The sequence below is a fragment of the Vanessa cardui genome, chromosome 14 (genome assembly GCF_905220365.1).
Source record: "Vanessa cardui chromosome 14, ilVanCard2.1, whole genome shotgun sequence".
In the NCBI taxonomy this organism is placed as follows: Eukaryota; Metazoa; Arthropoda; class Insecta; order Lepidoptera; family Nymphalidae; genus Vanessa; species Vanessa cardui.
The window spans coordinates 8,281,463-8,297,471 of record NC_061136.1 but is presented as its reverse complement, the minus strand read 5'-3'; the positions used below and the strand labels follow the sequence as shown (position 1 = coordinate 8,297,471).

Here is a 16,009-nt window from a genome sequence, read left to right as displayed (position 1 = left end):
ACACAATTAATGATTTTAAAATAAAGAATGTTGATTTATTTTGTACGATTAATTATGTAAATATTTTTAGACAGAAACTTGAAAAATCTTTAAGGAATGAGAATATTTATGCTTAAAAAAAACGCTACAGGTGCGTTTCAAAGCAATCCAGTATAGTCACTTTGGAAACACCAGGCGAGGGTCTTACCCGTCTTCCTAATATATTCATAATATTTTTTTTTAAATGTATTTATAGTAAATTATTTATTATGTCATAATTAATGTGAATAGCAATTCTCATTGAAATGCTTTAAACAAATGTTTTAATAATAGTTTATTTTTAATTATTCAATATAACAAGTGTAAATTAATTCCAAAGCGTATTTATGTAAATCTTTCTAAATAATTGAAAAAAATGAGCCTAAAACACTGTTACTTTTTAACAACTCCAATATTATATTCAAGCAATCAACAGCTGTATCTGCGATATTTCATACTACTATATCATATCCGATTTGATTTTTTACGTTATCCCAGTGGCTCAGTCATCGGAAACTATTCTATTGATTGTTTATATTTTAATGATTTTTTGCCACAAAACTTTTGTGAACATTCGTCTTATGTATCGTCTCGTATATCTATAAAATCGTCGATTACAAGCTAGTGTAAGATATAACTTTTTTCGAATTTTGTTAAAGAATCTAAAGGATAAACATTAATTCTAAAACAAAAGTTACATTACTTGATATATATATTTATGTATACACAGGAGAAGAAGGATTTAATCCAAATCCTAAACTACAAGCTATTTAATGGGTGAATTTTATGGAAAAATAAATAATGGTAATCTTTTATTAATCATAGTAATAACTTATAGCAAGATATGCTTCGTACCTATAAATATCCTAAACAGGCAGGCGCTTAAATAAAGCAAATAAATGAAATTCTAATACCTGAAATTATCATGTTATTTTATATGATTGTCAATAGAATTCGATTTTTTTTATGTAATTTTCAACTGCAAAAATAGTTCAATACAATACTACAAAGTATAAATCTCACGTACGTTTATGGAACAACAGCTCCAAAAGTATTCTGTTCAATTAAAACTCTTTGTGATATGTTCTTTGGTTCAATTATACATATTGTCTTGTTGCTTCATAGCTTTTTTATACTTAAGGCATATAATTCATCAATATTTATTATAAAGTTAAAAAGATTTTCCACAAAAAAACATATTCCACCCCGCTTTTCCATTGCGGGTTGGTGAAATACAAATGTGGCAGAATTCACGATGTTTTCCTTCACCGCCGAGCAAGAAATGAATTATAAACACATATATATAGGGGTGCTTGCCTGGGCTTGAACCCGAAATCATCGGTTAAGATGAATGCGTTCTAACCACTGGACCATTTCAGCTCTTTCCAGACAAAGTTATTCCTCTTAAACTTATAAAGATTTCTAAAAACTAACTATGAAAAATATAGTAATATTAAGATACACAATACTTGAATAACACTGAACAACTGGTATTAAAGGAATAATTAAACAACTTTATATCTCTAAAATATGTGGCCCGTGGCACCCTACGAGGAGGTCGACGGGCAAGTCTCAAAACGGGTTCGTTTCTCTATCAATCCTGCTTTGCCATTCCTTTTTATACACTGGCATTCTTACAAGTGCAAACCAGATTGCCATAGTTAAGTTGGTTCGGGCCATTCTACTACATCTAACACTAATTCTATTCTTTGATGTTTGTGTAACTGCGAGAATTAGTAAGATAAGGTAATATTGATCCGAAAATTATACTATGATTTTTAATTTCATAACTTTTATTGTTTTATATATTTTTTATTTTATTTTTATTATAGTGAGCTCGATGGCGAAAAAACATACACGTAATTTATACTTATAAAATCATTTATCTGCCTGGAATTGTAATTTCAGGTTAACGGGGAGGAAATGGAAGGGCCCGTCCCTTCCATTTACACTGGCTCACTCACCCTTCAGACCGGGACACAACAATACTGAGTACTGTTATTTGGCGGTAGAATAACTGATGAGTGGGTGGTACCTACCCAGACAGACGGGCTTGCACAAAGCCCTACCACGAAGTAAAACATATAAAATAGTAATACATATAAAATAATTATGTTTAAAACTAGTTCTAAACAATTCAAACGACATGTTCCTAGCTCGTATCATTACTATCGTTATATAAAAGTGTGTCTACCAAAAAGTCTGTAAAGATTATAAACGCCATAAAGAGAAGGGGTGGAATAGGTAGGTACATTCTTTAATTTTCATACTTGCTATCAAAACATATTCATACAAATATTTAAAATAATACAACTAATAACTATTACTACGAAAGTGTTTTTCTAAGTCGAATCATGTAAGTTTTGTATTTGATATACTTGAAGATTTTTACTTGATACTATACTTAAGTCTGAGATTATTTTGGAGTTTACTTTATAACAGGTGGTTTTCCTCTTAAACATTCATGATTTTTGTGGAATTTCCTAATGCGTAACAAAATCTCTGCTGTGTCACAATGTTTCTTATTGTTAATTATTATTACTTAAAAGTAGGTTCATAATATGATATAAATTAACTTAATTTTATTATCTATGATTTATATTCCGTAATAACTTCATTCTAAGTTTCGTCCATTGGATAACGGATTTTCTCGTTCGCGGGAAAACATTATTACATTAGTAATGTATGCTATATGGTGATCAAAATGATATAACAGTAGAATCTAAAGCGATTTAGTTCTCATGCGTTTCATTAATACCATATACGAAAATTTATATAAAAACAATTTATATAAAAATTTTTTTATATAAAAACAAGGTAGGCGCATCATTTACCGCAGTAAACAAAGACAAAGGCTAACGTAATGTTATAAACCACATTTATTACATTTTAATTTAAAAGAATGAGCAAACTGTTTTCATATTATTAAATTCTAAAAAAATTTAGTTCAGTCATCATATAATGACTCTTGTAAACTTACAAAAGTAAGCACCATTGAGAATCTCGACATTCACGGGGATAGTCTTACTTGCTTTACTTACCAGGGTTGAAATAATATTACTAAACAAATGTAAATAATAAAATAAATTATCAATTTTTTATAATATTTATAAAAAGCAAAAATCATAGACATAATCACAGTGCCTAATCTTAATAATCTTATCAGTCAGCATACGTCACACACAATCAATGCCAAAGTTAAGTAGGATCTCTTCAGTGATACCCCATCGCAGTAGTGTGTAAAAATATTACGCATTTACGATGTGAATATAACACTGAAGTGATGACTACTGAAGATCTTGCCTTAATTGCATTAGCCGAAACAACAATAGACTACGTCAAACCAGTTAAAGTCAGTGATAAAGAGTTATCAGTGCATAAAAAAGGGAAATGTACAAATAATAGACGCAAAGAAGAGCGCTCATTATTTTTCCGCATTCCTAAACTTTCTTTAAGACCAAAATTTTCAAATCTCCGCCGTGGTTTACAGAAGATTAGCTGTTTAAAAGGTGAAGAAGATGAAATATCAATAATGGACGTCCCACGGCATAAAAGTATTGATATTGGCGTTGGATTAGCTCGAAGGATGTCTTTGTTTCTTTTTACTAAAAAAACTGTGTGTATACATCCCTATCATCCTTTTACGCCCAAGCAAACTACGCGAAAAATTTATCTACATAACGACGAAAAGTGAAATGTTATTCGGAAGAGGAAAACTTTCATGACCCTATCATTTTTTCTCAAAAGAGAAGAAGCAAGATATGGGCATATACCTATAAAAGTAAAAGGCCGTTAGAATAACGAAAAGCCTTCGTGAATATTGTGGAGTGAATAAATATTAGGTTTTAGGTATTTCATTGTTGATACCATTTCTATGAAATACATATTTTACGCAACGTTGTAAAAAGTGATTGTTTGTAATTACTAAGATAATTTAGGTACCTATATAATCGCATTGAATCTCGTGTATTATAAAATAAGATTTATGGTGTTATATAATAAATAAATCAATTCATATTTGAGTATTAAAGATTTCATCTAGTCTATTAACGGACAAAACCGACTCGTAATATTGAACTAATGTTGTAAAAACATTATATATAAATAATTTACACTTTATATAATATATGTATAATCATTTTTACTACTTAATTTTCTTTATTAATATTTTGGACTGTTATAGTAGTTGATATTTGTTTTGATAAACGTCTTAAAATTCCTATTCAATCATTAATTGATTAGATTTTGTGAGCTTATATTATTATATTATTATATACTTTCCATAGTTAATTTATTTTTTATAATAATACTGTGTTAGAATCATCAATTATTATGTTGGAAAGATTTTAAAAATGTAAACAAAGTCGCTTTCCGCTACCTGTCTGTCCCTATATAAAACATTAATCCTTAACCAATCAAGTGCCTTATAAACATTGTGCATATAATATAGATCCATACAGCCCTTTACAGTATGAATTTAAATATATATTTTAAAAATATTGCACATTTAAAATGCGTAAATATTTGGTTTGTATTGTTTAATGACAATAAGCATGTTCTGCAGTATATATAGTAAGTATTGCACTCGTGCGAACCGGACGGGTGGTAAGTAATTAATAATTTTACATAAGTATATGATACTATGACTTATGGTTTCTAATAACTGGGTGTTTAGAAATTATACGAATTAAAAAAAACCTAAAAAGGTACAATAGCTAGGCGATTTTCCTTGGTGGTAGGGCTTTGTACAAGCCCGTCTGGGTAGGTACCACCCACTCACCAGTTATTCTACCGCCAAATAACAGTACTCATCAAAATCATTAAAGTATAATAAGGTGCCTTATTACTTATTCGCTACCTCGCTAGTTAACGTAAAGAAAAAAAAGATATTAAAAAATATTTAAGGTCTTATCAATACTAAGTAAACTAAGGTAATTTTACAGCACAACTTCGTCGTACCCGCTCTTTAAAATTCCCGCTTCACCGTCTGCTCCTGGACCATGATTATCTTACAGGGTGCCATGGCCCTCCATACCGATTCCCTATGTAGCATGAGGATCTCGTGCCCAGTATCTGCCTCTGAACCGAAAAATCCACGTTTACCGACTACAAAAAAAAGTTTTAAAACATTAGAAGAAAAATATATAAGGACAGTAAATAATATTGTTGTATTTATATATTTTTAAAACTGTAATTTTCTATGGGGTTAGAGCTAAATAAACTTGATTCACCTTGTTAATGTACCTACTTGCTTTTGTTGCTGACCTGTCGTCAGCTAATTATTAAAATAATTAGCAATATTATTAATATAAGTGCTATACTGTGAATGATTTATTCAAATCATTTTAAATCAAATTGTCCATAACTCGTCCAATTTGCAAAGTCACCGTGGTGGAACATTTTTTTATAACTTAAGAATAGGATACGATATTACATACGATAGCAGATTATCTAATGCTATTTATTTTATTCAGGCGAAAATTAACAAAAAAAAATCTTAAATAGCTTGCAGCGATAAAATTATGTTGGCTACTCACCTATACCGTAAAACTCCTGTTTTTGCTTAAAACAGCGACAATATAATAAATAATTAAAAATGTAAGCTACAGTTACAACTATCGACAAATTCAAACGATTTTAGATATTACCTAAATAAGGAATTAAGAACTAAACAACACTTCTGAATATTCCCGTAAATATTTTGCTAATATTTAGTATATAATTGTAATCATCGTTACCCTAGAAAATCAGGTTCAGAAAAATAAAGCTTGTTCTAATTTTAGTAATCTGTGTAAAGTTAAATTATCTTAACATAAAAGCAATTATATCAGATCAGTAGCGGCGCAAGATCGAATCTTAATGTGGGCAAGATACCGTTTGCTTGTTTGTTTGCCTTGTTTTTTCCCAATATTATTTTGTACTTTTTCAAATTTCGGGCGCGAGGCCCCTTGCACCACGAGGCCGTGGGCGGTGGCTCAAACCGTTCACGCCTCACGCCGCCACTGTATCAGAATCACAGCCAGAAAAGAAACACCAATCACCTTTTTTATAAATTGGCGGGTTTTAGTTACGTGTCTACGACTGTATCGTTTGATGGCAGGCATGTTAGGCATGTTTAAAATCCTACGTTGAGCACTAAATTAACAGTCTCGTCGCAATAAGCAGTTCAAACTTGTTTCGCGCCTTTAAAGTTTGTTTTACTAACGGTATTCTCCTATATTCTGGTAAGTTATTTGTAGTTATTTGTAATTATTACTATTAAAATCAATGAACTATGCCAGAACTCCGTGATTTCGCTTAAATTTTTTTGCAATCATTAGTTGTTTGATGGAACTATGATCATGTATTCGTTTTTTATGCATTTGTTTTTCATACAATCCCATTTTGTCCAAAATAGTAGCTGATAATTAACACTTACTATTTGTTTAGGTGACATGCCGCGAAAATACAAAAGAAAATATACTCAGCAGTCTCGGAGCCAAGAATCCATGTAACTGCATGGAAGCAGAAAAAAATGAAATGGCCGCTAAAGTATTTGGTGTTCCTCAGGCGAAACAAAATAAACAAAATCTTGCATTTTAACTCAAAAGGATTAGGAATATATAAGAAAACATTTTCATTTGGAAATTGAGCAAGAATTAGTAGAACATAAACATAAAGTTTCTAGAAACACGACTTTTTGTTTATGTTTGATGCGTACATCACAGTCCACAGAATGCTTTCTTTCACCCTTCACTATTTCTATCGAGGGTTCCTTTCAGCATGGCAAGGAGCCGAAAGGAATAAGATCTGACTTTTAAAACGTGATCGCAGAATGTCTGCCGCTTTTGAAATCTTAAGATATATAAGAAAACATTTGAATGCACGCTTATACCAGTTCCTTTTTTTTTCTCTCTGGAAAAACGCATTACGCGCTTCCCCCACTTGATGGAAAGTGGGGGGGTGTGTGGGACTCCCCGGAGCCCTGGACGCCGAGTGCGCCCAAGTACGCCGGGTTTACCCACTAAAAAACCAGCGGTACCTTCTGCGTCTTTCGATGGACGCCACGGGATCGCTTACGCATGCTACCGTGACGCCCTGACGGTCGGCCCACCTATGCGGGCCTCTTACACCTAGGGGTGATTCCCGGGGTACTGGGACCCCCCTAGTCCCTGCGGCGCCTATTGAGGCGGTGGGAGAAGGTGCGCGTAGCGCCTTTTCCTCCTCCCCGGTCGTCTTCTGCGGAGCGAGTCAGCGGCGGCACTCTCTTCCCGCTCCCGCTCCGCGGCTTCCTTCTGCGACATGACACTTTCGCAGAAGGAGCGCATCTCCGACCAGCACATCTCGCTACCGAGCATGGCGTTGATGATGCTCGGCAGCGAAAGGTCTCCGCCCATAGTCGCCGCAAGGGTGTGCCTCTGGGGCCCCCACGCAGCACACTCGTACAGGGTGTGGTACGCCGTATCCACTGGCGCACCACACTCGTGGCAGGAGGGTGTCTCCTCCCGCCACGCTATCCCGTGCAGGTACTTACCGAAGCATCCGTGTCCAGTAAGTACCTGCGTCATTCTGTACGACAGTGTGCCGTGCTTCCTCTCGAACTTATACCAGTTCCTATTGTAGTTTATATAATTTCAAAGTTTAGTGCACAATGGAGCATTTTTGAATTTGAAAATATTTCATGTCACTAGAATTCATGAACATCAAGGCCAACTAACGTGTAGAAGCTTACTTAGCTACTATGCTTATAAAATGGTTGTGATTATAATCCTTACTTCTAAAATAAAAGATAGAAGTGACTGCTCTCTTAATTAAAAAAAATAATATAATTATTTCAGTTGAATTTAGCTATATAATACTTAATACTTTGTTGATAGGCATTAGTTACAGCATTAGTTTAAGCTATGACATTGTTAAATAATTAACATATAAAATACCAATAAGACTATTTGATTGACTATTTGTTTGCTTAATCATTATTAGTAAGCTGTTAATTTTTATTAAAAAAAAATTTATTATTCATTCAAGCATTTAATTTAAATGCTTAAATTCGTTTAAATATATTTTTAAGCATATTATAGTTACAAGGTACTACTGTATAAATAAAATTTTAACAAAAAGAAAAACCGACTTCAAACAAAACACTATTTTAAAACAAATGAATATGCACGAAAAAGTAATAGAAATAATTGCGTATTCAACATATTTTTTAGAGTCTTCCTAAGTTAAATGAAATGAAAAATATTAGACTACTTAAAAGTCGATTAACGATTATATCATGTAGTTATAGTTATTGGTATATTTGGAGCCGGTGTCAGCCACGGTGCCCTTGCCCCAACAATCAAAAGAAAGAAGCGATACGAGCCCCTTGATTGATCCAGTATATTATTGTGTAAAAGGTAATTTGTAAAAAACATATTTGTTAAAGTATTCTCGTATTGTTTTTTGATAGATATACTGCAGGGTTTTATTGGCTGACACCGACTCCAAATATAACAATAATTATAACTACATGATATAATCGTTAATCGACTTTTAAGTAGTCTAATATTTTTCATTTCATTTAACTTAGGAAGACTCTAAAAAATATGTTGAATACTCAATTATTTTTATTGCTTTTTCGTGCATATTCATTTGTTTTAAAATAGTGTTTTGTTTGAAGTCGGTTTTTCTTTTTGTTAAAATTTTATTTATTTTTTGATTTTAAGTGAAGCTGATGTTGACTAACTATTTTTTTTTAATATGGATAGATTAAGCGTTCCGTTTATATGAGTCAGAAACTACTTCGAGGACAATTTCAAAGGAAACTTGCGAATAAAGCAAAAATAGACTTTCGAAAATGCGGATTTAATACGTCACGCGGCGTGAACTACAAGGATCCCTCGAAAGAGCTGTAATCGAACTCAGCAAAAAAACTTTGAAAAAGACCAACTATATTTCGTACATCATATGACATCACATCACATACACAAAATTTGATTAAAGATAGTAAGAAATTCTGCCCCATATCGCACCCTAACTGCGAGCCGTATAGGAGTTCCATCACTACATAGTATAAAACAAAGTCGCTTTCTCTGTCCCTATATCTTTAAATCTACGCAACGGATTTTGATGCAGTTTTTTTTAAAAGATAGTGTGATTCAAGGGGAAGGTTTGTGTATATAATACATGAACAATATAGTAAAAAAGAAACACTGATAATTTTAGAAGTTTGCGATGTGATGTCGTATATAAACAAATTCTGTAGTATATTTAGTATCAGTATTGCACCCGTGCGAAGCCGGGGTGGGTAGCTAGTTGATTATAATATTCGACTATGATAATTACATAAACATAACCACATTACGGAAAGTGACTCAAATATCCAAATAACCTATAAATAAAAGATTCGAAATTGTTCCGTTCCCTTCCGTTCCGTCACTTTGTCATGGATCCTGTGCTCAGAACCTTACCAAACTTTCACCAAATTACCCTTGAAGTATATATTTTATAATAAAAAAAGAATTATCAAAATTGGTTAACGTGATTTTCAGTTATTCACCTATTTGTCGCGCATATACATAATGCAAATTTAAGACTTCGTTTTCACATGGATACTATCATCGGAAAAAAAAATAAAAAAATGGGACCCCACGGGGAGCACTACCTTTCAAACAAAAAAAAAATTATCAAAATCGGTCCACCCAGTGAAAAGTTATGAGGTAACAAACATAAAAAAAAAAAAAAAAAAAAAAAAAAAAATACAGACGAATTGATAACCTCCTCCTTTTGGAAGTCGGTTGAAAACAGTGGCTTTTAAAAATAACACTTTATGAAGCAAATAATTTATTATAATACAGTCAACAATACATTACATATGTAACCAACGTAAACGTAATTCAAATACATTTTTAATAAATTTACAGATTGTAAAAAAATTTGGACTAGTTTCTGAATTTATGTGCCATGCAACTTTTAAAAGAAACTTCATATTCTCATACACCAATCTACACCAATTACCTTATACACCAATCTATATCTATTATTTGTATATTTATAGTGTAATTGTACACTATAATTATAGGATGTAGAGGAAAGTAGAGGTAGAGCATAGATGTTAATATTTATGGTTAAACAATAAAAAAGTTCATTCAATATACATGAAATTTAGATGACTCTGATGGACAATGTTAGACATCCATTTAACATATTATGTCAATAACAAAATTTACAAACCACTATAATAATTATCACAAGAATGTTAATTTCAGGTCATTACCAACAGAAATGCCTTTCTGGCCATTTACCAGTAGATTTCTTTGGAAGACTACCAATAACTCATACAAGGTACTTTTTCTCACCTCTACATTTCATAAGAAGGATACATATCTTAGCTATATCAATGTTTCAGGTCTCACAAGATACAACCAACTACAATACTATATTATTATGAGGTATTTGTTATTTCAGATCTAAATACTGTCAGGATTTTTGGTGAAGTACATAAAAATACTGAAATAGGCAATGTATACATTTATATATACTTTCCATTATAAACATTAATTTAAAAAAGTGTTTATTTTAACTTAACTTTAGTGCACCACTTCCAATGAGACTCAAATGTAAATAGTAATAATACTAAGACAAACACAAAATATTATATATTAAGTTATTGTCTATTTAAGACACATCTACCAACTATTAATAAATAAGCAATTTATATTTGAAACATTATCTCTTATCATTGTTTTATAAAATTAATGTTCTTCAATGACGGCATATCTTACTTGTTATAAATACTATATGATCAGTTAACACTATTTTAAATACTTAAATTAAATATGTCAGCAACAAACAACATCAGTTTTATCTTGTAATTCAGAAAAATATCATGACAAAGTTACTATTACCTTACAAAGTACTGTCCCGTTCGTCATGAATATATTTTCGAGATTCATATAATACTACATAATACATCATATTTAAACTAGGACTACCATTATTTCCAGTGTTGTCCAGCAACCACATTCAATATTACTATACTAGTACTAAATTAATAGTATTTTTATTTGAAATACATTTTTTACTGCAAATAAATAATATCAATAACTATAGTTCATAGTAAGATTTGAGTTTCTTTATGAGATTCTGGTTTTGACATTACTTTTTTCCCATTCCCTTACCCTTTAGAACAGCAGCTTCAACAGCACTTATTAGAGTTGCCCTGAAAGAAGCAAGAAGAAATCTAATGAAGCATTTATTATGAAATATTTTTTATATTAAAAAAATGATAAACTAAGAAGCTTGATTTGGTATTCTTTCAGTATTGTATCCAAGATATTCTAATAATTTCATATAGTGTATCAATGACATTTTGAACTAAAATAACAGTCTGAATTATGTATGAATAATGTAAAGGAGATGAAAATTCAAACAATGCTGTCTTTTTCTTTCAAATGTAAAATCAATGAAGGCAGAAAGAAAATTATCAGTGTTTAACAAAAAAAAACACTAAACAATGTTTATGAGGAAGGCTTTTATGAATGTCTAGCTACTTGCATCAATTTTTTTTTTAAACTAATTCAAAATTATTATTATTCTAATAGATTTTGATTGATGGCCGGCAACATGGCCCAGTGGTTAGAACGCGTGCATCTTAACCGATGATTGCGGGTTCAAATCCAGGCAAGCACCGCTGATTCATGTGCTTAATTTGTCTTTATAATTCATCTCGTGCACAGCGGTGATGGAAAACATCGTAAGGAAACCTTCATGTGACAAATTTCATAGAAATTCTGCCACATGTGTATTCCACCAACCCGCATTGGAACATCGTGGTGGAATATGTTCCAAACCTTCTCCTCAAAGGGAGAGGAGGCCTTTAGCTCAGCAGTGGGAATTTACAGGCTGTTGTTGTTGTTGTTGATGTGTTCATAAGTTAGTTTACCTCAACTTTCCATTCTCAAGGGCAGTGACACCACAAATGGTACATCCACCCGGAGAGCATACTTCATCTTTCAACAATCCAGGGTGCTTGCCAGTTTGTAGTACCATTTCACCACTTCCTACCATCATTTGTGCTGCATGCCTTAATGCCATTGCTCTAGGTACACCTTGTTTCACTGCCCCATCTGCTAATGCTTCGATCACAATGTACATCTGAAAGAAAAAAAAATTATATAAATTTTAATATATATCCCAAATTAAAAAATATATAGTAATACAAATTAGTTCGAATGGAGTGAAGAAACAATTATTTTACAGCTGTTATCATTGTTGATTTCAATTTTACCTTATGATTCAATTTACATTGCTAAATAACTTTCAATTATTTACAAATGTGTATATAGAATAGTTAATTTTTTTTATCATTTGTAATTACCATATTTAACATATTTATACTCACAAATGCAGGTCCACATCCTGTGAGAATTCCCAAAGAATCCATGAGGGTTTCTGATACTCTTTCACAGACTCCACAGCCTTTTAGTAAATTTTCGAATAATGTGCATTGTTCCTCTGTGACATTTATGTCTGGAGTATACAAACATGAACCTGCACCAACCGCCATTGGTGTGTTTGGCAAAATGCGAATGACACTTGATTGTACAGGTAGCCCCTTTAATGCCTACAACAATATATATTTTACTAATGTATAAATCTATTGAGATTGTTTTCTGGTTTATAAATCGACAAAAAAATATAGAAAAACATCAAATTTCCATATTCCATTATAAATCATCCATACAAAAATTTGTTTTATAATCTGTTATAGTTTAGTCAGTGTAAGCTATGTGTAAAAATTAATAAATAGATAAATATAGAATGCTACTTAGGTATACTTATTTAAACATACATAATAAAATAATATTTATTTACCTTATGCAAACATTCAATATTAATTCCAACTAACATAGAAATAAAGAGCACATTTTTAGATCCCGATACAGAAAGATCATCAAGGCAATTCATAAGGGCATCATTCAATACACCAGGTTTTACACCAATAAAAATAACATTACAGTTATTGACTAATTTTCCATTTTTTGTGGTTACATTAGCGCCCGAGTCTTTCCAGTGCTGGAGGCTGTTTAAATGTGGCCCTGCTACCCATATTTTTGAAACTGGATGATTATCTACAAAAATATGTAAAGATGTTATAAAAACAAAATATATAGAATTTCGTAGCTATAAATAAGAGGCAAATAATACTACTAATGAAACATAACTAGTAAAAGATTAGTCATGGTAAAAATTGTTTCATTTAAAAATGTAAATTATTTTTTTCGTTTGCTTGCCTGCTTAAAATTAGTAACAAAAAACATGATAAAATTATTAGAAAAATATTTTCAGTCTGTTTATGAATAAAATTAAATGATACTTTACCATTTTTTTGTATTCCTTTAAAAATTGCCGTTGACATATTACCACCACCAATAAATCCTAAATTGAAAGACATTTTCCTTTGAAAGATTACCCAAATAGTTACTACAAAAAAATGAAATTCTGAGAAGGGTACCAAGTGCAAGTCCTGATAACGCACATATGTGATAAAGTGAAAAAGGAAAAATGACAATTGTAAAATTTTCAAGCAAATTTAGGCATGGTATTATTATTTGACATGACATTTACGTATATGTGAAATTAAATTGATTACATTTTTTTTGTAGCTTATTTCAATGTGCTGCCATGTACAATACTGAATACACATTGAAATATAAATTGAAAAATTAAGGATGTTAAAATCACGTTTGGTATAATTACCAAGAAATGAAATTTCATGGATTAACGTATTTTTAAATAGCTTACTTAAACTAATTGCATAACATTAATGTGATATGGCAAAATTTTATTTAAAAATGTTAAAAAATATACATTTAATTTGTGATGAAAAAATATATTTCTTCGACTGACAAATAATAATGTATAAATAATAAATATGGATTTTACAATATGATAACCTGACGGATTTCTGAAACCGTTGTATTTTAATAGTTTTGTGATTTAACATAGTTCTTTATTGTTTAATATTTTTCCCTATAAAATTATAATAAACTCAATTATAAAATAAATGCATCTATTTATAACGTATCTAAATTGATCAAATTATAAATGTTATTTTTCACAATACAGAATACTAACTATAGTATACGTTTATTTGATGATGGGCAACACCTGCAGTTTGTGGCTTCATTTTCGAGGGTGAGGTGCGTTGAATATCTTTTGGCGTATTTTGATGTCGTTGGTCAATTTTAAAATGCTGAAGTAGTGCTACAATCGGTGAAGTGCTCAAATATGTGTCGTGATAGTGATTTATTAAATAATAATTCGATTGTAGTGTAGTGTCCAACATGTTTCGATGTATACCTTTGTTCAAATGTAATCGCCAAGTGGAATGTGTAGACAAGCGGCATTGCTCGTTGCCAACAGTACCTGAAGACATTTTACGATATTCCAGGAGTTTAGAGGAACTTTTTTTGGATGCTAATCATATTCGAGATTTACCTAAAGTAAGTGTATTAAGTTAATCATACATTTAAACTTTCTTTCGTGGGCGTTCACCTTATCACTGCGTGTAAATAATAATTAATAGCCCTACCTAATTTTGTTGTACGTAGCGTAAATGAAAAACTTGAAAAACATATCAAGAAATAAGTGAACGATGCTATTACTACATTTCAATGTAATAATTTTAAGATTTTAGTGTCAAGTAAAATCAAAATATGATTTTAAGCAAATATTACCGCCCTAAATGTATTAGGTGAAAAGATAAATTACAATTTATAATTTCAATATAATATACTCAAAGATGTTTTTCGATGAGTTGCAACTAACCTAAATGGTCACTGTTGACAGAAAAGTGTAGAAAACTTTGATAGTAAACATTTTCTTAAAATATCTTCATAGGAAACATAGTGCCCTTTTTTGTATATAAAAAATATTTTTTATGTGAAACTTATACCAGATATAATATTTAATAAAATTATTGGTTCAAATATTTAGATACTAACATTTATTATATTATTAATACAATAGCTGAGTGGTGTCCAGAATTCAGTTATTAACTGCAAGCTTCAAGGATAAACATACAGCCAGTTATAATTTCAGATGTATCTAATAATGATAGTATATTATAATATAAATACATCATCTGTTGATAGATCAGTTCACACATTAAATCTCAAATTCAATCTATGCTAGCTCTATATTTAATGAAGTCTTTGCTTATAATTTTGTTTAGCTTTATTGCATTATCTTTAATTATAACAATATAAAAAAGTCTCAATTCTATTATTCAAAAAGTTAAAAGTTCTTACTATAAATTAAAAGCATTGTTATAAGCATGTAAAACAAAAAATAAAAGTTGAATTTGAAATTAAATATTGTAACAAAATGATAAACTACATCATCAGTACCACAAAATAATTTTTAAATAGATAATGGGAAGAAATACTTGTTGCAACAAATTATACATGATGTTTGGTATGTGGGCTTTATCATTCAAACTTACTAAATTTTCTTTCTATTACTAACTTTCTTACTTATAAAAAACAAATCTGATATTTGTTTTATAATTTTAGTAAAAAATTTCAATAAAGAAAGAGTTTTTTAATTCATGACAATTTTTTGACTTAAACTTGTTACAAATTTAATTATAATAAAAAAAATGATTCTTTTTTTGTTACAGAATTTCTTTAGACTTCATAGACTACGACGATTAGGACTTAGTGATAATGAAATTCACAAGCTTCCACCAGATATACAGAATTTCGAAAACTTAGTCGAGCTAGATGTTTCTCGAAATGGTAAGTCATTCACATCATAACCATATTCAGCCTACTTTAATCCACTGCTAGACTTAAGCGGCAATCCTAACGGTCCAGTGCTGAGTGTATCCATTAAGCACTTGCCTATGCCTCTATGATCATTTGTTAGGCTGTTGGGCCTGCCTAATGGCCTCAGGCCATCTTTTTACTAGATCAAAGCCACCGTTGATGAGCTCGGACTACATTTTCACAGTCCAGTTCATTCT

The 16,009-nt window shown here is 31.0% G+C and overlaps 2 protein-coding genes across 14 annotated transcripts in view; one reads left to right on the top strand and one right to left on the bottom strand.

Annotated features, from left to right (window-relative positions):
* Positions 1–9,837: 9,837 nt before the first annotated feature.
* Positions 9,838–13,569, bottom strand: LOC124535281 (pyrroline-5-carboxylate reductase 3-like). The gene is made up of 5 exons (XM_047111443.1): positions 13,363–13,569; positions 12,856–13,112; positions 12,383–12,604; positions 11,924–12,135; positions 9,838–11,200 (listed from the first exon to the last, which is right to left on the bottom strand). Exons 1-5 carry the CDS (start codon positions 13,433–13,435, stop codon positions 11,137–11,139), a joined length of 828 nt encoding a protein of 275 aa, XP_046967399.1. The 5' UTR covers positions 13,436–13,569; the 3' UTR covers positions 9,838–11,136.
* Positions 13,570–14,148: 579 nt separating this feature from the next.
* Positions 14,149–16,009, top strand: part of LOC124535005 (protein lap4) — a 68,713-nt gene continuing 66,852 nt past the window's right edge. For all 13 annotated transcript variants that reach the window (XM_047111020.1, XM_047111015.1, XM_047111016.1 and 10 more), the window contains exons 1-2: positions 14,149–14,486; positions 15,665–15,782. In XM_047111020.1, coding sequence (XP_046966976.1) covers positions 14,328–14,486; positions 15,665–15,782 — 277 coding nt within the window. In that variant the 5' untranslated portion in view covers positions 14,149–14,327. The remainder of the gene's footprint in view (positions 14,487–15,664; positions 15,783–16,009) is intronic.